Raw genomic sequence first — 26,006 nt, 5'->3', positions numbered from 1 at the left:
AAATGACCAAGTATGCAATGGACCAGGCAACTGTTAGGTGGATTCATAACTGGCTTAGTGATCGGACTCAAAGGGTGGTTGTAAATGGCTTCACATCCAGCTGGATGAATGTCTCAAGTGGGGTACCACAGGGCTCCGTCCTGGGACCTGTATTGTTCAACATCTTTATCAATGATTTAGATGAAGGAATTGAGGGTAAACTGATTAAATTTGCTGATGACACAAAGCTAGGAGGGATAGCTAATACTAGAGAAGAGAGAGAGAGGATTCAAAAGGACCTAAATAAACTGGAGCAGTGGGCAGCAACCAACAGAATGGTTTTTAACAGGGAAAAATGCAAAGTACTACATCTGGGCAATAAAAATGAAAAAAGCATATACAGAATGGGAGGAATAGAGCTAAGCAACAGTACATGTGAAAAAGACTTAGGTATACTAATAGATCATAGACTGAACATGAGTCAACAGTGTGATGCAGCAGCAAAAAAGGCAAATACAATTCTGGGATGTATTAACAGAAGCATACAGTCTAGATCACGTGAAGTCATTATCGGTCTTTACTCCTCTTTGGTCAGACCTCATCTGGAATACTGTGTACAGTTTTGGGCACCACATTTTAAAAAAGACATAGACAAACTGGAGCAAGTTCAGAGAAGAGCGACCAGAATGGTGACTGGTCTGCAAACCATGTCCTATGAGGAACGGTTGCAGGATTTGGGAATGTTTAGCTTGCAAAAAAGAAGACTGAGAGGAGACTTAATAGCTGTCTACAAATATGTCAAGGGCTGTCACATTGTAGAAGGATCATCTTTATTCTCATTTGCACAAGGAAAGACTAGAAGCAATGGGATGAAACTAAATGGGAGGAGACACAGATTAGATATTAGAAAAAACTTTTTGACAGTTAGGGTGATTAATGAGTGGAACAGGCTGCCACGAGAGGTGGTGAGTTCCCCTTCAATGGACGTCTTCAAACAGAGGCTGGACAGACATCTGTCTGAGATGATCTAGTGAATCCTGCTTTGAGCAGGGGGTTGGAACAGATGAGCCAGGAGGTCCCTTCCAACTCTACCATTCTATGATTCTATGATTCTATGATAACTTTTTATTTTTAGGTCAATATGGCCATATGAGGTCTTGTTTTTTTGCAGTTGTACTTTTGAACAACACCATTGTTTGTACCATATCTTGTACTGGAAAATGGGAGAAAAAATTCTAAGGGAGGTGATATTGCAAAAAAGTACAATTCCACGGTTGTTTTTTTTTTTTTTTTTACCATGTTCACTAAATGCTAAAACTGACCTGCCGTTATTATTCTCCAGGTCATTGCAAGTTTGTAGATACCAAACATGTATAGTTTTTTTTTTATTTAATTGGTGGAAAGAAAATCCAAAGTTTGATAAAAAAAAAAAAAATGTCACCATTTTCCAAGACCCGTAGCATCTCTATTTTTTGGGATCTGGGGCTGGGTGAAGGCTTATTTTCTGCGCATCGAGCTGATGTTTTTATTGATACCATTTTGATGTAGATACAAAGTTTTGATCGCCTGTTAATGCATTGTATTGCAATGTTGGGGCGACCAAAAAAACTTAATTCTGGCGTTTTGATTTTTTTTCTCATTACACTATTTACCGATCGGATAAATTATTTTTATATATTGATAGATCAGGCGATTCTGAATGCGGTGATACCAAATATGTGTATATTTGATTTTTTTATTGTTTTATTTAGAATTGGGCGAAAGGGGGGTGATTTAAACTGTAATATTTTTTAAAAAAATGTAAAAACATTTTTTTTTACTTTTCACATGCTTCAATAGTCTTCATGGGAGACTAGAAACTGCGATCATTTGATTGCCTGTGTTACACATAGCATGGTTTCAACCCTGCTGTGTGTAGCAAAAATGCTCGCTTGCTATGAACGCCGACCGCTGGGCGACGCTCATAGCATCCTGGCAATGACAACCACAGGGGTCTCCTGCAGACCCCGGGTTGTCCTGCCAACACATCGGTGACCTGTGGTCATGTGACATGGGTGCCAATGGGCGGGATTAGTGACGCGCTTCCGGTGCGGCCATGTTAAATGCCGCTGTCTGACTGTCAGAATTTGACAGGGGCGTTTAACATGTTAACAACTGAGGGTGGATTGCGATTCCACCTGTGTCTGTTAGGGGCACATGACGGCTGATGAGATCAGCCGTCATGTGCCGGGAAAGATGCAGAGCCTGCATCAAAGGGAGAGACACGCCATGAGCAGTACATTTACGATGCATGTCATGAAGGGGTTAAATGGACTATTTACTACCATCAGAGGCTGGATTATCCATGGCTATATACACTGTGTGCATAATTATTAAGCAATTTATATTTTTTAAGACTTTAGTATTGAACAACAACAGTGTTGTCAATCCAAAAGTGAGCATAATTATTGGGCAACTATTAGTGTGGAAAATTATTATGCAACCAAATGAAAAATGTAAATTTTCCCATCTTAGTTGTTTATTTTTATCTGTTAAAGTGAGTATAATAACCAAACAACTCAAAGTACAAAAATAAATTTCTGACATTTAAAAAAGTATATCAGTGACCAATATAGCCACCGTTCTTTTCATTAATAGTCATAAGTAGTGATGAGCGAGCATGCTCGCCACTACTCGGTACTCGCTCGGGTCCCCGTCCTGCATGTTTGGCGCTATTTAGAGCGCTAATCAACATGCAGGGATTGCCTGCCACTCACTGCAATGCCGCAGCCATGTTGGTTGTGGCATTACATCGATTGCCCAAATCGATTGGAACAGTGCTCAGTGAAACATGAAAAGCCAGCAATTGATCAGCGGCATACAGTGACGCCCTATAAGACGCCCCCATTGCTAACCCCATAGTGAAAGTGAAAAAAAACACCAACACCCAAAATAAAATCTTTTAATTGAAATAAACACACAATACTTTAATATTCTAAATTAAACTCTACTTACCATTACACCCATTCCAGCTGAAGCCAATGTCTCCTACAATAAAAGTTAAATAATTAACCAACCTCATCCTTACCTTTCCATGGTTCCCACGACGGCTCCAGCTCTGCTACATTGAGATGGCAGGCTGGATCGTAGCAGAACGCTGCCATCCAGCTTGTCATCCTTCAGAGACACTGCAGAGTGCAGGCATGCTTGCGCTCCACAGTGTCTCGCTGCGACGGCATCCAGATGAGCCGAGTTCATGTCCACTGACAGAGTGGGAGAATTTTTCCTGCGCATGCGGTGCCGGCAAATGACGTTAGGGAGAGGGCCAATATTCATGGCACCCTTCCTGGGCTATTAATATCAGCCCCCAGCTGTCTGCCTAGCCTTTGCTAGCTATTAAAATAGGGGGGACCCCACGTCATTTTTTTTTGGGTCCCCCATTTTAATAGCCAGTAAAGGCTAGGTATTCAGCTGGGGGCTGATATTAGTAGCCTTGGAAGCTCCATGGGTATTACCCCCTTCCCAGGCTTCAAACATCTGCCCCAGCCGCCTGCTTAACCTCCGCTAGAGACTAGAATTAAGGGGAACCCCACGCCAATTTTTTTTTTATAAATCCTTTATTTTAAAACTAAATGACAAGTACAGTAACCAACACTGTCACTGTACTCATTATATATGTGACTGACATGTTTCTATGTATCTAATCTATGTGTGATGCTCTATTCTTTCTGTTCTAAATTGTCGGGTACCAATGTTATAACTGTATGCGGCTGCTGAATTGCCGGCTTTTTTAAAGAGACGGGTGCGTGAAAATCAGAGGGCACTACTGTGTTCCGAGTGCCCTGCTATGTTTTTCATGCACCCTCCTATATACCCTGCCTGTCTGACATGTTTCATTGAGCACTGTTCCCATCGATTTGGGCAATTTTTGACCTTCTGCAGACCGCTAGAAAAAGTTTCCCATAGACTTACATTGGGGGTGTTGCTCGGGCCGAGCACCACAGCATTTTAGTGCTCGATCAACACTAGTCATAAGACTTCCATCCATGGAGTCATTTTCTTAATCTCTTGGGCAGTACCAAACACAGCCTCTCAGACACTGTTAAGAGAAGAGAGGTGTACTGTTCATCTTTACTATAAATCTCCCGTTATGAAGGGTCCCCAAGTTCTCAGGTGAGGAAATGGCCATGTCATTATTCCTTCATATTTAAAGCCTTTACTGGATAGCCAAGTAGAGGAGAACTTCGATGTATGCAATGGAGCTTTCTCCTGCATAAAAAATATGGTTTTCTTGGAAGATGTAGCCTTTTTCCAGTAGCACTGCTTGAAGAAAGTGTCTTCTAAAAACTGGAAGTAGGTTTGGGAGTTGATTTTGAGTCCATTTTCAACCCAAATATGTCCAACTGGCTCATCTTTCAAGGGAATCTGTCAGCAGGTTTTTTCTATGTAATCTGAGGACATCATGAGGTAGGGGTTAAACACTGAACTCAATGATGTGTCACTTGTCAAGCTGTGTGCTGCTGTTTACTTAGACTGAAGGTTTAATCACTTTATGAAAAACATTGCTGTGACTAGCTGGTGTGGGCACTCCTCCTGACATGATCCCTTTTGTGATAAGCAGCTCAGGGTCTAAAGCTATATACTCTGTGGGCGGGGTTAGCTTTTAGAGCTCTGCTACATCCTAAATCTAAAAACTCTGATTGTATCAGAACCGCTGCACACTGTAATCTAAGTGATACATCGTTGGATTCAGGATTTCTTTGCCTAAATCATGCTACTCTCAGATGAGGTTGCAAAAACTTTCTGACAGATTCCCTTTAACCCTTTCACGACATTTGACGTACCTATACGTCATGGTTGGATATGGATTCCCGTCCGAGGACGTTTAGGTACAGTACAGACCGAAAGTTTGGACACACCTTCTCATTTAAAGATTTTTCTGTATTTTCATGACTATGAAAATTGTACATTCACACTGAAGGCATCAAAACTATGAATTAACACATGTGGAATTATATACTTAACAAAAAAGTGTGAAACAACTGAAAATATGTCTTATATTCTAGGTTCCTCAAAGTAGACACCTTTTGCTTTGATGACTGCTTTGCACACTCTTGGCATTCTCTTGATGAGCTTCAAGAGGTAGTCACCGGAAATGGTTTTCACTTCACATGTGTGCCCTGTCAGGTTTAATAAGTGGGATTTCTTGCCTTATAAATGGGGTTGGGACCATCAGTTGTGTTGTGCAGAAGTCTGGTGGATTCACAGCTGATAGTCTTACTGAATATACTGTTAGAATTTGTATTATGGCAAGAATAAAGCAGCTAAGTAAAGAAAAACGAGTGGCCATCATTTACTTTAAGAAATGAAGGTCAGTCAGTCCGAAAAATTGGGAAAACTTTGAAAGTGTCCCCAAGTACAGTTGCAAAAACCATCAAGCGCTACAAAGAAACTGGCTCACATGAGGACCGCCCCAGGAAAGGAAGACCAAGAGTCACCTCTGCTTCTGAGGATAAGTTTATCCGAGTCACCAGCCTCAGAAATCGCAGGTTAACAGCAGCTCAGATTAGAGACCAGGTCAATGACACACAGAGTTCTAGCAGCAGACACATCTCTTCAACAACTGTTAAGAGGAGACTTTGTGCAGCAGGCCTTCATGGTAAAATAGCTGCTAGGAAACCACTGCTAAGGACAGGCAACAAGCAGAAGAGACTTGTTTGGGCTAAAGAACACAAGGAATGGACATTAGACCAGTGGAAACCTGTGCTTTGGTCTAATGAGTCCAAATTTGAGATCTTTGGTTCCAACCACCGTGTCTATGTGCGATGCAGAAAAGGTGAACGGATGGACTCTACATGCCTGGTTACCACCGTGAAGCATGAAGGAGGAGGTGTGATGGTGTGGGGGTGCTTTGCTGGTGACACTGTTGGGGATTTATTCAAAATTGATGGCATACTGAACCAGCATGGCTGCCACAGCATCTTGCAGCGGCATGCTATTCCATCTGGTTTGCTTTAGTTGGACCATCATTTATTTTTAAACAGGACAATGACCCCAAACACACCTCCAGGCTGTGTAAGGGCTATTTGACCAAGAGGGAGAGTGATGGGGTGCTGCGCCAGATGACCTGGCCTCCACAGTCACCAGACCTGAACCCAATTGAGATGGTTTGGGGTGAGCTGGACCGCAGAGTGAAGGCAAAAGGACCAACAAGTGCTAAGCATCTTTGGGAACTCCTTCAAGATTGTTGGAAGACCATTTCCGGTGACTATCTCTTGAAGCTCATCAGGAGAATGCCAAGAGTGTGCAAAGCAGTCATCAAAGCAAAAGGTGGCTACTTTGAAGAACCTAGAATATAAGACATATTTTCAGTCGTTTCACACTTTTTTGTTAAGTATATAATTCCACATGTGTTAACTCATAGTTTTGATGCCTTTAGTGTGAATGTACAATTTTCATAGTCAGGAAAATACGAAAAAATCTTTAAATGAGAAGGTGTGTCCAAACTTTTGGTCTGTACTATATATCATGGCTATCATGTGCAGCACAGGAGCTGTGCCTGTGCAATTGCCGCCATGAGCTCGGCTTACGCGACAGCCGAGCCTTGGCTCTCAAAGTGTGGTGCGGTGCCCACACCGCACATGGCTGTTTCACCCTCTAAATTCGGCAATCAATATCAATCGCAACATTTAGGAGGCTGGGAGACGGGGCTACCTCTCTCGTCCGTTCGGCTGCCCTTCGACGTCTCATGAGGGCCCAATTGTCGTCATGGACACCTGAGCTGCGGGAAACCTGTTCGACCATGCTGAGAGCATGATCTAAGAGGCTTCTGTCAGTTTAACACTGACAGGTATAATGCATTGCAATGCTAGAGCATTGCAATGCATTATACCAGCTATCAGTGATAAAAGTTAAAAAGTTGCGTTTTCTGTCATATAAACCCCTCAAAGCCACTCCAAATGTGATGTGGTCCCTAAATAATTGGTTTTGTAAATTTTGTTGGAAAAATGAGAAATTGCTGATAAACTTTTAACCCTTCTAACTTCCTATCAAAAATGACGCTGATGAAAAGTAGACATTTGATAAATGTTATTTATAAACTATTTTATGTGAAAACATGTTCAAGGGTGAAGGGGTTAAAGAAGCACCCCTGTCAAAATGTTTATCCTCTTAATATACTGCAGTCATCATATTATATAGCATTGTGTACTTACAATTGCTCATTTTGCCCTTCTGTCCAGTTAATTTTTTTCTTTTCCATTAGGTCTAAGATATGCATGATTAAAAACAGACTAGCTGAATCCTTCTCAGCTCTATGTAAAAACAGGAAAACTCTTTTCCCTGTGTAAATCATCACTGCCAAGTCCCTAGCGGGGAAGGGGAAGCGGAGCAGCTGGGTCAGGAATTGAAGAGGGGGATGACTCTGTTTCTACACAGAGCTTAGAAGGATTCAGCTAGTCAGTTTTTAACCATGTGATGTCATAGACCTAATGGAATATAGAAAAATTAACTGGGTAGAAGGGCAAAATGAGCAATTGTAAGTACACAGTGCAATATATTATGATGATTTCAATATATTAAGAGAATAACAATTTCGTTGGGAGTGCTTCTTTAATAATACCAGCTCTTAGCTGTACCCCACCTCCACCTTGCAGGCATCTTAGTGGAAGTGGAGATCTGTGCCCATTACTGATCCAGCCATGGGTCCATCTATCTGGTAGGTTGTTATAGATATAATTGCAAATCTATAAGCCATCTCATAATTATCATAGTGAATACTGAAGCAAGTCTAGCACTCTATTAAACTTTATATGACCCTTTAACTGTGGCTGAGGCCCTCGAACCACCCTCATTTGCAAACAGGTAATTAAATAGGATCCTCTAATGGATAGCTGATGCAGTTCCATCCCCAGCTTGCCTATGAATGCAGAAGGTGACAGATTTATGGCCAGTAGAGTTAACCTATCACTCTGGCATCAGCTTTGAACAGAAAAGCAAGCAGAATATTTTAAATCCTTTGTCTTCCTTTTAGAGGTTATGAATTGAGGTTTTCATGAATGGCATAGATATGATAGATATGAAAGTCATATTTTTGGAGTCGTGACAAAGTGGCAAATGTAACGCATTGTCTTACGTTACTGAGTGGTGAACATAACACCTTCAAATTAAATATTGGTCAGATGGATGATGCTCTCCATGCCATGTTTCCTATCTATATAAAGATAAAACCGTGATAGGAAACATGACAGTAATATCTCCCGCCTGGGACCTCCAGGAGAGAAGATATCATAGAATTTGGGAATTTCATAATTTTCTAAGACTGAGCAACATACTATGGTTTTCTGAAGACCAGCCCTGTTGTGAGTCACCGGAGGAGAGGTACAGTACAGACCAAAAGTTTGGAAACACCTTCTCATTTAAAGATTTTTCTGTATTTTCATGACTATGAAAATTGTACATTCACACTGAAGGCATCAAAACTATGAATTAACACATGTGGAATTATATACTTAAGAAAAAAGTGTGAAACAACTGAAAATATGTCTTATATTCTAGGTTCTTCAAAGTAGCCACCTTTTGCTTTGATGACTGCTTTGCACACTCTTGGCATTCTCTTGATGAGCTTCAAGAGGTAGTCACCGGAAATGGTCTTCCAACAATCTTGAAGGAGTTCCCAGAGATGCTTAGCACTTGTTGGCCCTTTTGCCTTCACTCTGCGGTCCAGCTCACCCCAAACCATCTCGATTGGGTTCAGGTCTGGTGACTGTGGAGGCCAGGTCATCTGGCGTAGCACCCCATCACTCCCCTTCTTGGCCTGCTGCACAAAGTCTCCTCTTAACAGTTGTTGAAGAGATGTGTCCGCTGCTATAACTCTGTGTGTCATTGACCTGGTCTCTAATCTGAGCTGCTGTTAACCTGCGATTTCTGAGGCTGGTGACTCGGATAAACTTATCCTCAGAAGCAGAGGTGACTCTTGGTCTTCCTTTCCTGGGGCGGTCCTCATGTGAGCCAGTTTCTTTGTAGCACTTGATGGTTTTTGCAACTGCACTTGGGGACACTTTCAAAGTTTTCCCAATTTTTCGGACTGACTGACCTTCATTTCTTAAAGTAATGATGGCCACTCGTTTTTCTTTACTTAGCTGCTTTTTTCTTGCCATAATACAAATTCTAACAGTCTATTCAGTAGGACTATCAGCTGTGTATCCACCAGACTTCTGCACAACACAACTGATGGTCCCAACCCCATTTATAAGGCAAGAAATCCCACTTATTAAACCTGACAGGGCACACCTGTTAAGTGAAAACCAATTCCGGTGGCTACCTCTTGAAGCTCATCAAGAGAATGCCAAGAGTGTGCAAAGCAGTCATCAAAGCAAAAGGTGGCTACTTTGAAGAACCTAGAATATAAGACATATTTTCAGTTGTTTCACACTTTTTTGTTAAGTATATAATTCCACATGTGTTAATTCATAGTTTTGATGCCTTCAGTGTGAATGTACAATTTTCATAGTCATGAAAATACAGAAAAATCTTTAAATGAGGTGTGTCCAAACTTTTGGTCTGTACTGTATGTGGTCGTAACTTTTGTTATTAAAAGCAAATGCCAAATTATAATCTTTGTTAGTCCTGGGAGCTGCAGTTTCCTGTAGTTTTGTCCATTGCACTCAAAAAATGAAGAGCTCCCTTTCATGAAAGCCAGAGCCAACACTTCAACATCCTGTTTAGTACATTTCTTCTGTTTATCCTTTTTATTTGATGTAATTGTTTATACTGTAATGTTTTGTACCATCTTTGAATATTTTTTATAAACACGGCCTACTTTTTGGTTTAAATACACTGCTCAAAAAATAAAGGGAACACTTAAACAACAGAATATAACTCCAAGTAAATCAAACTTCTGTGAAATCAACCTGTCCACTTAGGAAGCAACACTGATTTGACAATCAATTTCACATGCTGTTGTGCAAATGGAATAGACAGTAGATGGAAATTATTGGCAATTATCAAGACCCACTTAATAAAGGAGTGGTTCTGCAGGTGGGGTCCACAGACCACATCTCAGTACCAATGCTTTCTGGCTGATGTTTTGGTCACTTTTGAATGTTGGTTGTGCTTTCACACTCGTGGTAGCATGAGACGGAGTCTACAACCCACAGAAGTTGCTCAGGTAGTGCAGCTCATCCAGGATGGCACATCAATGCGAGCTGTGGCAAGAAGGTTTGCTGTGTCTGTCAGCGTAGTGTCCAGAGGCTGGAGGCGCTACCAGGAGACAGGCCAGTACACCAGGAGACGTGGAGGGCCCGTAGGAGGGCAACAACCCAGCATGAGGACCGCTACTTCCGCCTTTGTGCAAGGAGGAACAGGAAGAGCACAGCCAGAGCCATGCAAAATGACCTCCAGCTGGCCACAAATGTGCATGTGTCTGCACAAACGGTTAGAAACCGACTCCAGGGTGGTATGAAGGCCCGACATCCACAGGTGGGGGTTGTGCTCACAGCCCAACACCGTGCAGGACGCTTGTCATTTTCCACAGAACACAAGGATTGGCAAAGTCGCCACTGGCGCCCTGTGCTCTTCACAGATGAAAGCAGGTTCACACTGAGCACATGTGACAGATGTGACGGAGTCTGGAGACGCCGTGGAGAGCGATCTGATGCCTGCAACATCCTTCAGCATGACCGGTTTGGCAGTGGGTCAGTAATGGTGTGGGGTAGCATTTCTTTGGAGTACCGCACAGCCCTCCATGTGCTCGCCAGAGGTAGCCTTGCTGCCATTAGGTACCGAGATGAGATCCTCAGACCGCTTGTGAGACCATATGCTGGTGCGGTTGGCCTGGGTTCCTCCTAATGCAGGACAATGCCAGACCTCATGTGGCTTGAGTGTGTCAGCAGTTCCTGCAAGATGAAGGCATTGAAGCTATGGACTGGCCTGTCCGCTCCCCAGACCTGAATCCAACTGAGCACATTTGGGACATCATGTCTCGCTCCATCCACCAACGTCACGTTGCGCCACAGACTGTCTAGGAGTTGGCGGATGCTTTAGTCCAGGTCTGGGAGGAGATCCCACAGGAGACCATCCGCAACCTCATCAGAAGCATGCCCAGGCATTGTAGGGAGGTCATACAGGCACATGGAGGCCACACACAATACTGAGCCTCATTTTGACTTGTTTTAAAGACATTACATCAAAGTTGGATCAGCCTGTAGTGTGTTTTTCCCCTTTAATTTTGGGGGTGACTCCAAATCTAGGCCTCCATTGGTTAATAAATTTGATTTCCATTGATGATTTTTGTGTGATTTTGTTGTCAGCACATTCAACTTTGTACAGAACAAAGTATTCAATGAGAATATTTCATTCATTCAGATCTAGGATGTGTTATTTGAGTGTTCCCTTTATTTTTTTGAGCAGTGTATATAAAATTTAATAGCATAGCTCCTCTTGCTCTATAAACCGCACCCCTGAAGAAATCTGTAACAGGTGTCCAATCGACCTGTACTGTGTAAACAATTGGTGGTGGAAGCTAGTTCCTCTAGTTATTGTGGAGGTTGGCAGTGACCGTACCGGGGTATATATATAATCAATGCATTGGAAACGGAGGTGTATATATTATACCCTCACTGTGAGTTCCCAATAACTAGCCTAGTAGTGGAAACAGCCACGGCCTCATCCATCACTCATCAGTCAATTGCGTAGTTGTCCTGACAACTGGACGCAGCGGAGTGTTGTTTCTTGACAGTTGGTGGCAGCAGTGGGATCTGCGAGATCTCTCTCAGCTGTTCTTCCTGACATAGGTCATGAGTAGCTCTCATCTCAACATCAAGTTATGTGTCTTGTCTAGTGGTGGTCGGGTTTCAGCCTACCTTACTGTGGCTATGCTTCTCAGCACTGAACACCTTGTACTTCTTGCACTCCAGCATTGTTGCAATTCTAGAATACTACAAAACTGGAGGATAATGAGTTCCCGGTTGCTTCACATTCGATTCTTCTCATATCTTTAGCACCTTTTTTTTCTCAACACGTTTTTGACTATTTGTAAAAAAACTTTTGATGGTTCTTTGATCAGGCCCCAATATCTTAGCACTTTCATGAGTGATGAATTCCTCTGTAAGACTTGTCACAATTTTTGACTTTTTAGTGTAAGTTAAATGGTGCGCGCCTGCAGATTTGTGTTGAGAAAACCCCTTCAAATGAAATGCTTTTGTGCAAAGTTGTTAGGTTTAATTTGAAAAGAAGTTCTGATGACATTGTTTGAAACCCTTATGTTTGCTCTCCTAACTTTACTGAAGAGGCAGCTGGGGCTGTGGGTATATTACTGGATCTTGTGTGCTTTATAAATGTCTGCGGACTGTTAGCCTGGGCAGCTGAGCTGTCTGTATCAAGTTAAAACTACAAGAAGCTGTTTAACCTAAAACCACTGCAGGCAATAAATGGAGGGGAAAGGGAGCAATGCTGCAGAGTCTTGATTCCAAATCAGTACTATACATTGTAGATACTAACAAAATTGTTGTTTTCAATTTTTGAAGATGCCTTTTGAAAGTTCCTTACAAAACTTTAAAAAGTAAAAAAAAAATGTTTACTACTAGTCCATTTATCTAATTCAGATACTGTATGTCATATATTTTAGTTAGTTTTCTCTTACAGTAGATGAATGCACGTTTATACAAGGTATAGGTCTACATCTCATGTCTACATTGCAATGCTCAAATCATATATCTACACAATATTGGGTATCAACCTATTTAATTTAAATTAAGAACTCATAATATCCTACTATTAGACAATACCAAAAAAGTAATGATTGAGCTCCTCACTTATCTTCTACTTATTTCCCCATGTAATTACATAGGTTGGCGGGAAGTTTGCTGATACAGCCCTGCAGCAAATGAAAGACTTTGGAAGAATAGCGGTCTGTGGATGCATCTCAATGTACAACGACTCCATTCCTCAAACAGGTGACTCATGATTTCAAATATAAGTTGTGTAAATGAACCGTATGTAATAATTGAATATAAGATGTCATTTTTTTTAATGTTTATATAAAACTACTCTGAACATTTTCACATTAATATAAACATATCGGCCCCAATCCATCAACCTTTTCACCAGAATTCTGGAGAAAAAAAGCTTTAAAAAGTTATAAAACTTTTTCACAGCATTTTTGCCTAGCTCTGACAAAATGGGCAGAGCTAGGACTCGATGGAGAGTGGCACTCCCTGCTCATCAAATTCATGATCAGCAGAGGCGTTCCCTATGCCACAAATCTTACTCTAGTTGGTGACTGGAGTAAGATTTGTGGTGAGGTGCACATGGAGCAGTACGCCATATCGCGTCTTGCCTGATTCATTAAGAGGGATGTGCCTCTTAAAGCGAATCTGTCACCATATTTGACCTATCTAGACTATTAATATGGACATACAGGTTATAGACTACTGAGGAGAGTGATCCCTGTATGCCTCATATCAGACGCCTTGTTGTTGAGAAATCATCTTTTAGCACTTTATATAAATGACCTCTTCCAGGCTCTGGGGAGGACGCTGTCTGGAGGATAACTCTGCTTCCAGAGCTTGTTTTACATGAAGGGGAAGTTACCAGTCTGAGACAAGTAACTAACACCGAACAGTAGAACTGAGCTTTGTCTTCTTGCAAACACATTTTTTGGTTCTCTCTGAGAATTTCTGTATTGTAACAATATTATAACCCTGTCTGCCTGTGAGCTGGAGGCTGAAGCTGAGAGGAACCTGCAGATGTGTCAGGTATAATCACACACAGCTCTGCAGTGAGATCAGGAGGGCAATGAAAAGCCATTATGTATCAAACTGGTAACACTGGAAACCATCACACTTCACACTGGTAACTCCCCCTTCATGTAAAATAATCTCTGGAGGCAGAGCTATCTTCCAGGCAGCGTCCTGGAAGAGGTCATTTATATAAAGTGATAAAAGATGATTTATCCACAACAAGGCATCTGATATGAGGCATACAGGGATCACTCTCCTCAGTAGTTTATATCAATAACTTACAAAGGTCAAATGTGGTGACAGATTCCCTTTAATGAAACAGACCCTTCTCACTCCAGCTCACCCCCTCATCAAGACTAGTGTGGGAAAAAGGCTGTTCTTGATTAATGAGGGCCAATGATTAAAATTCAGCTACCAGTACCATGTAACATACATAGACCATTACATTTTTATTTTATTCCTTCAATTTTCACAGGCATATACTCTGCCATACTTAACCCACTATGCTGCTTTTCAGCAGGTTCATACTGCATTTGTAGCAGAAAGCATAAGAAGGCATCTAAAAGGCAGCAAGGAGACCTCAGTTACAACAATATTAGGCTTTTTTACATATCTACAATTTTTAATGGATAGAATTTGGATGTGCTGAAGTTTTTGAAGCTGAAACTGAAGCCTCCTCCAAATCTCAAAACTATTCAAAACCTTGGAGTTTCCGCTCAGTTTCTGCTCCAAAAACTTAGCAAAAAGACTCTGTGGGGACATACCTTAAATTTGACTTTTGCTGTTGAGTATTTGTGTATTGCTGGTCAATTTTTGTTTAGAGATATGGTTGTTTAGATGGGACAGAGATAAGTACAAATGTGGATTGTTCAGCCAAGAGTCCGTCTGCTGTCAGTGAATCACAATATAATGCACTTAACTGACTGCTTCAGATAGGGGTCCACCTCAAAGAGCAGTTATCTGATGTGGAAAAAAAAAGAGACCAAACAACGTCCTATTAGAAAAAGAAAATTGTTTGATTTTTGACACTGATTCTATATTCACGAAGTAACGATTATAATTTACCTCTAGGGCCTTATATTCAGTCACTACTTCTCTTTAAGCAACTTCGCATGGAAGGGTTTCTAATATTCCACTATGAAAATAAGCCCATCTATAAAGAAGCACAGAAGCAACTGTTGGAATGGATTTTAGAGGTATGAAAATTATAAACCTGGATTATTATACTTTTATTATTATAATTTCAATTATACTTTGTTCAATGTCCTGAAAATACTAAAAGAAATATCATGTGAATATACTGTACATGTCTTTTCATACCTAATTTTCTACTTCTGGACATTCTGTGGAAAAACATTAAAATCTTGGATATGCATGTTATCTACTGCACAATGTTGTAGGTATTGAATATTTTTATGTAAGAAAATGAAGATGCAGACTAATTGATCTCTTTCTGCCCCTAAAAAGATTGAAATACGAGATCAGCTCTTGTGTATGTACACCAATTAGCAATTACATTAAAATTGCCTGTCTAATATTAAGTAGGTCCCCCTCATGCCACCAAAACGACTGACTCCTCGGGACCTCTGAAGGTGTCGAACATTACGTTTTTAAACAATTTATTCTATAGAAGCTCACATGCCGATTTTCCAGTTGTCCCTTTTTGGAACAATTCTGATAACAATTATTTTATACTGGGAACACCGCATAACAGTGCTTTCACATTACATTTAGGTACTTGTTCAGTGGCCCCGTCGGGGCTTACGTATGAGCCCCTAGCAAAAGGGGATTCAATGTATGCGCCAATGGGGCCATAGACTATAATGGTGCCTGCAGAGCGATCGTACGCTCTGACGTGCATCATTTTTGGGGGTATACGCCTACTGGAGACGGACATGCAGATGCAGTCTACTACGTCTGAGTGTCCGCCCCAGTAGTCGTACACTCCGAAAAATGATACATGTCAGAGTACATGTTCGCTCTCCCGGCACCATTATAGTCTACTAGCTATTGAACCCATTCTACGCCCGGATGGCAAGCATTTTTATTGGTATATGGTCCTCTATCCTGGTATATGCTCCCCAATCCTGGTCCCCCATCCTGGTATATGCTCCCCCATCCTGGTATATGCTCCCCCATCCTGGTCCTCCATCCTGGTATATGCTCCCCTATCCTGGTATATGCTCCCCCTTCCTGGTCCTCCATCCTGGTATTTGTGCCCCCATCCTGATATATGCTCCCAAATCCTGGTATATGCTCCCCCATCCTGGAATATGCTTCCTCATCCTGGTTCCCCATCCTGGTATATGCTCCCCCATCCTGGTATGCTCCCCCATCCTGCTCCCCCATCCTGGTATATGCTCCCCCATCCTGGTATATGCGCCTCCATCCTGTTTTACCCATCCTGGTATATGCTCCCCCATGCTGGTATATGCTCCCCCATCCTGGAATTTGCGCCGCCATCATGGCATTTGTGCCCCCATCCTGGTATATGCTCCCCCATCCATCCATAAATTAAATTAAAAAACACTCCTACTCACCTTTCCATTGCTCCCCTGCAGCGCATCGCCTGGGTTATTTGACTAAAATGGCGTCGGAATCAGCGCCTGCATAGAGCGATATCCAGCGCCGTTTTATTGAATACAAATGTGCAGAGTGTCTACAACAAAATGGTACCAGATATCGCGTTATGCGCAGGCGCCGATTCCGACGCCCCACTCCTCCTCCGGCCTCTGACCCGAACAGAGGCGCCACACTCCTCCCCGGCAGGTATGTGCTTATGGCGCCGGAGATAACGATATGCGTTCAGTGCCTACGCATACCGCAATCTTCGGCGCCACACTCCTTATCCCTGTATGGCATGTGGTCTTCTGTCTAGGGCCAGACTGCACAGGTGCATTGCGCATGCGCAGTCTATAGAGGCTTTGGACAGATGGACACATCCCTGGTTATATTATAGATAGCTCTTGAAGCATATGTCCGAATCCTGTTTTGCGGGGGATTCGGACATTATCCCCGAACGGGCCAAAGAACTGGTGCCTGAACACATTGTGAAAGCACCCTAAGACCTGCTATTTCATAGAATCATAGAATGTTAGAGTTGGGAGGGACCTCCAAGGTCATCATGTCCAACCCCCTGATCAATGCAGGATTCACTAAACCATCTCAGACAGATGTCTGTCCAGTCTCTGAAGAGTTTCATTAAAGGAGAACTCACCACTTCTCTTGGAAGCCTGTTTCACTCATTGATCACCCATACTGTCAATTTTTTTTTCTAATATCTAACCTATTGTGGAGATGTTTGGTCTTAGTTACTCAGATCCTTACATTTGCCCATTTTTTCTTCTTCCAACATATCGGCTCGAATTCAACATTGTTTCTTTTGTTTTCTGGAGTAATTTGCTCTTTATTAGTGGATTTAGTATTTGCGCCGTAATCGCTATTCGTTTTGTGCCATTTTTTAATTTGTTTTTCTTCTTTATATATATTTTTTCTTTTCCTCAACAACATTGCATGTCCAGATGTTTTAGGTCGAATGATGAAATGCAACTTTTACAAAAAATATTTCTTAACGCATTTCACTCCAGTAACGGCACTAAATAAGACTTCAGGCGGAATTTAAGACAACTTTTTAAAGAATTTGTGACTTTTTAACGCAAAATGTTTTAAAAAAAAATGGTAAAAGACTAAAATAAAGAGCATTTTTGATTATGCACTAAATCATGTGTGTGATTTTGAAGAATTTGGAGCAAAAAGTGTTAGCAAATACAAATCAAAAAAAGAAAAGTGACTTCAATAAATCGCAAATGGTGAATCAAGGCCATGAACTTCAAGAATTGACTGTTCACTTGCTGCCTAACATATTCCACTCCTTGAAATATGCCATTGTTACAAGATAATGTATAATGTTATGAATGCTTTATTTATACATAAATGCTGTATATATATATATAAACAATGGATATAAAAACTCTACACACCGTTGTTAAAATGCCAGGTTTTTGTCATGTTAAAAAATCATACCAAGAACAACCGTTTCAGAACTTTTTCTGCCTTTAATGTCACCCATAATGTGTACAATTTAATTGAAAAATTAACTGAAATCTTTTGGGGTGGAAAAAGAAAAATAAAGAACTAAAATAATGTGTTTTCAGAAATATTAAACTAATGCTTTGTTGATGTACCCACTAAATTTATGACAGAATTCAGTCTTTTTAGGTAGCAGTCCCGCAGCATGACACATCTAGAATTGGCAATTTTTTTCCCACTCCTCCTTGAAGTAGTGCTCCAAATCTGTCAGATTGACAGATTGCGAGGCCATCTCCTATGTACAGTACAGACCAAAAGTTTGGACACACCTCATTTAAAGATTTTTCTGTATTTTCATGACTATGAAAATTGTACATTCACACTGAAGGCATCAAAGCTATGAATTAACACATGTGGAATTATATACTTAACAAAAAAGTGTGAAACAACTGAAAATATGTCTTATATTCTAGGTTCTTCAAAGTAGCCACCTTTTGCTTTGATGACTGCTTTGCACACTCTTGGCATTCTCTTGATGAGCTTCAAGAGGTAGTCACTGGAAATGGTTTTCACTTCACAGGTGTGCCCTGTCAGGTTTAATAAGTGAGATTTCTTGCCTTATAAATGGGGTTGGGACCATCAGTTGTGTTGTGCAGAAGTCTGGTGGATACACAGCTGATAGTCCTACTGAATGGACTGTTAGAATTTGTATTCTAACAGTCAATTCAGACTGTAGCAGAGACCTGAAGGGTTAAATGTAAAATTGACTGATATTTGGAATTGTTCATAATTCCCTCCACCTTGACTAAAGCTCCAGTTCCTGCTTCCAAAAACAGAACAGCTCCAAAGGATAATTCTGCCTACACCAATGTTCACTGTGGGTATGGTGTTCTTTTGGTGATGCAGAATGTTAGCTTAGCGTCATACATATCTTTTGGAATTATGGTCAAAAACCTTGGTCACATCAGACCATAATCCATTTTCCCACTTGCTTTTGGCAGACTTGATGTATGTTTTGGAAAAACATAGTCGGTTTTGGATGTTTTTCCTTGTAAGAAAAGGCTTCTGTCTTAGCACCCTACTCCACAGACTGAAATATATGAAGAATACTGGACATTGTTGTCACATACAGTATGCAACCAGTACTTAATTGAAATTACTGCAGCACATTAAGAGTTGCTCTAATCCTCTTGGAAGCCTCCCAGGCCAATTTTCTTCTTGTCTTTTCATCAATTTTTGAGTTGTGCACATTTCTAGGTAATGTGTACTGTTGTGCCAAATTTAAGCTATTTCCTGATGACCATCTTTACAGTGTTCCATGTAATATCCAATACCTTGGAAATTTTTCTGTACCATCTGATAACTTTCATCAATAAGATCCCTTTGCTGTGTTGTAAGCTGTTTACAAACCATATACAGGTGCATCTCACTAAATTAGAATATCAACAAAAAACTAATTAATTTCAGTTCTTCAATACAAAAAGTGAAGCTCATATATTATGTAGAGTCATTATAAACAGAGTGATCTATTTCAAGTGTTTATTTCTGTTAATGTTGATGATTATGGCTTACAGCCAATGAAAACACAAAAGTCATTATCTCAGAAAATTAAAATAATTAACAAAAAACACCTGCAAAGGCTTCCTATGTGTTTTAAACGGTCCCTTAGTCTGTTTCAGTAGGCTCCACAATCATGGGGAAGACTGCTGACTTGACAGATGTCCAGAAGGCAGTCATTGACACACTCCACAAGGTCCCAGAGTTCCAATTTTCATTTGGAAATTAAGGTCCCAGAGTCTAGAGGAAGAGTGGAGAGGCACATAATCCAAGCTGCTTGAGGTCTAGAGTGAAGTTTCCACAATCAGTGATGGTTTGGGGAGCCATGTCATCTGCTGGTGTAGGTCCACTGTGTTTTATCAAGACCAAAGTCAGCGCAGCCGTCTACCAGGAAATCTTAGAGCATTTCATGCTTCCCTCTGGCGACAAGCTTTTTGGAGATGGAAATTTCATTCTTCAGCAGGAATTGGCACCTGTCCACACTGGCAAAAGTACCAATACCTGGTTTATAAACCACAGTATCACTGTGCTTGATTGGCCAGCAAACTCGCCTGACCTTAACCCCATAGAGAATCTATAGGGTATTGTCAAGAGGAAGATGTGAGACATCAGACCCAACAATGCAGATGAGCTGAAGGCTGCTATCAAAGCAACCTGGGCTTCCATAACACCTCAGCAGTGTCACAGGCTGACAGCTTCCATGCCTCGCCGCATTGATGCAGTAATTGATGCAAAAAGAGCCCCCACCAAGTATTGAGTGCATTTCAGTAGGTCAACATTTCGGATTTTGAAAACATTTTTCAAGCTGTTGTTATAAAGTATTCTAATTTACTGAGATAACTTTTGTGTTTTCATTGGCTATGTAAGCCATAATCATCAACATTAACAGAAAAAAAACTTGAAATAGATCACTCTGTTTGTAATGACTCTATATAATAAGAACTGAAATAAATTACATTTTTGATGATATTCTAATTTAGTGAGATGCACCTGTAGTTGCTATAAAATGCAACTGTGAAAAGGTCAGGAAAATCCTACTAGAAAAGCTAAACTTTATATGGTGTTAATGGGAATTACTGTAAATGATGTCAGCTGTGAACTGACTAATATTTAAAGGGAACCTGTCACCAGAAATAATGGTATTAACCTGCAGACATGCTGTTAATCTGCAGGTTAACATCATCATTATGCTGCTCGAATGCAGCAGAGAGAAAATTTACTTTATTCTCCCTGCCAACATTCTGTTTCAGTCATGGGGGCGGGGGCACCACAGGTTCAGTCACTGCTCTGAGAATACAGAGTGGCGGCTGTAACCACACCCCGGCCCTGACTGACACTCCCTCTGCATTGGGGCCAGCAGTCAGTCAGGGCTGGGGGCGCGGTTACAGCAGTCGCTATGTATTCTCAGAGCAGTGACTGAACCTGCAGTGCCCCCGCCCCCATGACTGATACTGAATAAAGTTCATTTTCTCTCCACTGCATTCGGCTGCATACCAGCACCGGGCAGCATAATAGTGCTGTTAACCTACAGATTAACCGCATATCTGCAGGTTAATAGCAGTATTTCTGGTGACAGGTTCCCTTTAATATGAGTTTAATTATGATTGGCTAACTCTGACCATAACCACATCCCCAATAATAAGAGGGTGTTCACACTTATGCAACTACATTTTTTTAGTTTTAACCTTGGTCTCCCCAAATGATTTGTTTGTTTCTCAATGTATTTAAACAGATTAGAGATGATATTACAGGTGGAAAAAGTTCTGAAATAATTCTTCTTCGTATGTTGACAAAAATCTGGAATATTAACCGGTTCAGGACCGCCCACTGTACATAAACGTCGGCGCTGCCTGGGCTCTGTGCAGCGCCGACGTTTAAAAACGGTGGGTGGTCCCGCAGCGCTCAGGACCCCCAGGGTCCTGCTAGCGCTGCGGTACCGGTTCAGAGCGATAGCTCTGACATGTGGCATCATGGGGACCTGATTGGATCAGGTCCCCATGATGTTAACCTGTTCCTATCTTCTAGATGCCGCGATCCATAGCGATCGCGGCATTTAAAAGATAGGGACAGCCGGTGGTCGGCGATCGGGACCCCCCACATACCTGTCAGCGGCGGGGATCCCGGTGCTGTGACCTCTGACATCATCGAGACCTGATTGGCTCAGGTCTCGATGATGTCAGCGTCACACCAGCCAATCAGAGAGATCACCAGGGAAGTTTGTTTTAGCAACAAACTTTCCCGGGCGATCTGCCTGATAAATGCAGTTTCTCCTCCGATCTCAGTGAGAGAGCAGAGGAGAAACAGTGTGACAAGAGCTGTCAGCCTTGCCACTGTGAAAGTAAAAAAAAAAAAAAATAAAAAAGAAAGTAAGAGTTAGGGTTAGTGAGTCTGTCAGATCAGTCAGTCCTGTCAGATCAGTCCAGTCAGATTTGTCAGTCAGTCAGTCCAGTCAGATCTGTCAGTCAGTCAGTCCTGTCAGATCTGTCAGTCCTGTCAGATCTGTCAGTCAGTCAGTCCTGTCAGATCTGTCAGTCAGTCCTGTCAGATCTGTCAGTCAGTCAGTCCTGTCAGATCTGTCAATCAGTCAGTCCTGTCAGATCTGTCAGTCAGTCAGTCCTGTCAGATCTGTCAGTCAGTCAGTCAGTCCTGTCAGATCTGTCAGTCCTGTCAGATCTGTCAGTCAGTCAGTCCTGTCAGATCTGTCAGTCAGTCAGATCTGTCAGTCAGTCAGTCCTGTCAGATCTGTCAGTAAGTCAGTCCTGTCAGATCAGTCAGTCCTGTCACATCAGTCAGTCAGTCCTGTCAGATCAGTCCGGTCAGTCCAGTCCGGTCCCGTCCTTTCAGTCCGGTCCGTTCAGTCCAGTCAAAAAATATAAAAATAAAATGGCCCGTCAGACTTATACCACAGAGGAGGTGTATGCCCTGCTGTGTTCTGACACTGATGACAGCGCAATCTCAGATGGAGATATGGATTTTGAGGGCTTTAGTAGAGGCGACACTGAGAGCCCAGAAATGAGCAGTGATTCTGTTCCATCCTCAAGCCCAAGGACCAGTACAGCAATAGGGGCAAATAGCGCTACTGGAGAAACGTCTCCAAATCAGGGAACACTGCCCAGTACAAGCGCTGTCCCTGCTACTAGTGAATTGGCGCACGCCAGTGTACAAGGGGCGTTGCCACATGATCTAGCATTTCCCAGATGGGAGGCTTCAGATTCGGCTGCTCCATTCAGCCCTGATTTCAACGCCATTCCTGGTATAAATGTGGAGGTGGAAGATTTTGGACCAATTCATTTTTTTAATTTGTTTTTTACAGACAGCTTGCTAGAGCATATTGTCGTGCAAACAAATTTATACGCGTCCCAATTCATAAGCCAGAATCCCCGATCTTACTATGCTAGGGCAAATTTATGGACACCAACTAATGTCCCGGAAACAAAAAAAATTTTTAGGACTTACATTTGCCATGGGGCTTGTTAAAAAACCGAGCATTCGATCCTACTGGTCTAACCACCCTGTTCAAGCCACCCCTATGTTTTCAGTCGTTCTTCCTAGGACCCGTTATGAAATGCTCATGCGGTTTTGGCATTTTAACGACAATAGTCAATGCCTGCCCAGAAATGCCCCAGAACATGACAGGTTATATAAAATTAGACCCATCATTGAAAATTTGTCAGAAAAATTCTTAAGCCTCTACACCCCAACACAAAATATTTCTATAGACGAGTCCCTTGTAAAATTCAAAGGAAGACTGCACCTCAAGCAATTTATCCCATCTAAAAGGGCAAGGTTTGGAATAAAGCTCTATAAAATGTGCGAAAGTTCAACCGGATACACATCCGCTTTTCGCATATATGAGGGGAAAGATAGCCAACTAAACCCACCAGGATGCCCTACTTATCTGGGGACATCTGGAAAAATTGTTTGGGAGCTGATAAGTCCATTTTTTCAAAAAGGCTACAATCTATATGTGGACAATTATTACACCAGCATACCCCTATTTAAAAGTCTGGTTGAACACAACATCGGGGCTTGTGGGACCATCCGTAAAAACCGTCAGGGGTTTCCACAACCATTGGTCAACCAAAAGTTTCAAAAGGGGCAGTCAGGGGCTGTACGCAACGGAGAGCTGCTTGCCCTGAAATATAGGGATAAGAGGGATATTTTTGTCCTCAGCTCGATCCACACAGATGCCACAAGGGCCACTGTAGAACTAGGATCCACCACTCCGAAGCAAAAACCTGTGTCAGTCATTGACTACAACAAACACATGGGGGGTGTGGACCTTGCAGACCAGGTTCTACAGCCATACCAGGTATCAAGAAAGTCCTATACCTGGTATAAAAAGTTGGTTATTTATTTGTTTCAGGTGGCCACGTACAATTCTTTTGTGTTGTACAAAAAAGCAGGAAATTCAGATCCTTTTCTTAAAGGTAATTGAAAATCTTGTCTTTCAAAGTGTTAGCCCCGCTCATCCATTAGAATCTGAGGATGTGAAAAGACTCACTGAGCGACATTTTATTGCACTTATTCCAGCAACGGAAACAAGAAGGAACCCCCAGAAAAGATGTCGTGTATGTACTAAGAGAGGAATGAGGCGTGATACCCGCTACTATTGCCCACAATGCCCATCATTGCCAGCCTTATGCGTCACTGACTGCTTTAAAATCTTCCACACAGAACCACGTTTTTAAACTGTAAAAATGTATCCCAATTTGTCATTCAAACATTTGGTTCATTTAGTGAATGACACATTCGAGTAGAGCTCACTTAATTTCCAGGGGGGGTTCTCCAGAATCTAAACCTTCCATTGCGTGCTTGTTTCTGGAAATCATCCATTGAGTTAAAATGGTCACTAAACCCATAGATGAATTCCCAGAGGGGTTTCATTTCCAAAATGGGGTCACTTCAGGGGGGATTCTTTAGCTCTGGTACTCTGAAAAGTGCCAGAACAGCATAATCCCCCCTGAAGTGACCCCATTATAGAAATGACACCTCTGTGGGAATTCATCTATGGGTTTAGTGACCATTTACCTATCTACTTATTTTCCCACCACTAGATTAATTTATACAGAGGAGTAGATTGTAAAATTCGGTCACTTGTTGTGGGTTTCCTCTGTTTAGGCACCTCAGGGGCTCTCCAAATGCAACATGGCGTCCGCTATCCATTCCAGTCAAATTTCCATTCCAAAAGTCAAATGGCGCTCCTTACCTTCCAAGCCATGCCGTGCGCCCAAACAGTGGCTTTGCACCACATATGGGGTATCAGCATGCTCAGGAGAAATTGCACAACACATTTTGGGGTCCATTTTTTCTGGCTGCCCTTGTGAAAATTAAAAATTTGAGGCTAAAGTAGCAGTTTTGTGTTAAAAATGTGTTTTTTTATTTTCACACTTCAACATTATAAAATTCTGTGAAGCCCCTGGGGGTTCAAGGTGCTCACCACACATCTAGATAAGTTCCTTGAGGGGTCTAGTTTCCAAAATGGGGTCACTTGTTGGGGGTTTCCTCTGTTTAGGCACCTCAGGGGCTCTCCAAATGCAACATGGCGTCCGCTATCCATTCCAGTCAAATTTCCATTCCAAAAGTCAAATGGCGCTCCTTACCTTCCAAGCCATGCCGTGCGCCCAAACAGTGGCTTTGCACCACATATGGGGTATCAGCGTGCTCAGGAGAAATTGCACAACACATTTTGGGGTCCATTTTTTCTGGCTGCCCTTGTGAAAATTAAAAATTTGAGGCTAAAGTAGCAGTTTTGTGTTAAAAATGTGTTTTTTTATTTTCACACTTCAACATTATAAAATTCTGTGAAGCCCCTGGGGGTTCAAGGTGCTCACCACACATCTAGATAAGTTCCTTGAGGGGTCTAGTTTCCAAAATGGGGTCACTTGTTGGGGGTTTCCTCTGTTTAGGCACCTCAGGGGCTCTCCAAATGCAACATGGCGTCCGCTATCCATTCCAGTCAAATTTCCATTCCAAAAGTCAAATGGCGCTCCTTACCTTCCAAGCCATGCCGTGCGCCCAAACAGTGGCTTTGCACCACATATGGGGTATCAGCGTGCTCAGGAGAAATTGCACAACACATTTTGGGGTCCATTTTTTCTGGCTGCCCTTGTGAAAATTAAAAATTTGAGGCTAAAGTAGCAGTTTTGTGTTAAAAATGTGTTTTTTTATTTTCACACTTCAACGTTATAAAATTCTGTGAAGCCCCTGGGGGTTCAAGGTGCTCACCACACATCTAGATAAGTTCCTTGAGGGGTCTAGTTTCCAAAATGGGGTCACTTGTTAGGGGTTTCCTCTGTTTAGGCACCTCAGGGGCTCTCCAAATGCAACATGGCTTCCGCTATCCATTCCAGTCAAATTTCCATTCCAAAAGTCAAATGGCGCTCCTTACCTTCCAAGCCATGCCGTGCGCCCAAACAGTGGCTTTGCACCACATATGGGGTATCAGCGTGCTCAGGAGAAATTGCACAACACATTTTGGGGTCCATTTTTTCTGGCTGCCCTTGTGAAAATTAAAAATTTGAGGCTAAAGTAGCAGTTTTGTGTTAAAAATGTGTTTTTTTATTTTCACACTTCAACATTATAAAATTCTGTGAAGCCCCTGGGGGTTCAAGGTGCTCACCACACATCTAGATAAGTTCCTTGAGGGGTCTAGTTTCCAAAATGGGGTCACTTGTTGGGGGTTTCCTCTGTTTAGACACCTCTGGGGCTCTCCAAATGCAA

The 26,006-nt window shown here is 41.9% G+C and overlaps 1 protein-coding gene across 1 annotated transcript in view; it reads left to right on the top strand.

Moving 5' to 3' along the window:
* Positions 1 to 26,006, top strand: part of LOC141165943 (prostaglandin reductase 1-like) — a 191,530-nt gene that overhangs the window by 163,849 nt on the left and 1,675 nt on the right. The window contains exons 8-9 of the mRNA XM_073652063.1: positions 12,806 to 12,911; positions 14,769 to 14,893. Coding sequence (XP_073508164.1) covers positions 12,806 to 12,911; positions 14,769 to 14,893 — 231 coding nt within the window. The remainder of the gene's footprint in view (positions 1 to 12,805; positions 12,912 to 14,768; positions 14,894 to 26,006) is intronic.

The sequence above is a fragment of the Phyllobates terribilis genome, unplaced genomic scaffold (assembly GCF_046119375.1).
Source record: "Phyllobates terribilis strain yellow unplaced genomic scaffold, ASM4611937v1 Scaffold_1__5_contigs__length_1240528914, whole genome shotgun sequence".
In the NCBI taxonomy this organism is placed as follows: domain Eukaryota; kingdom Metazoa; phylum Chordata; class Amphibia; order Anura; family Dendrobatidae; genus Phyllobates; species Phyllobates terribilis.
The sequence above is the reverse complement of the archived record's forward strand: the minus strand, read 5'-3'. Positions and strand labels throughout refer to the sequence as shown.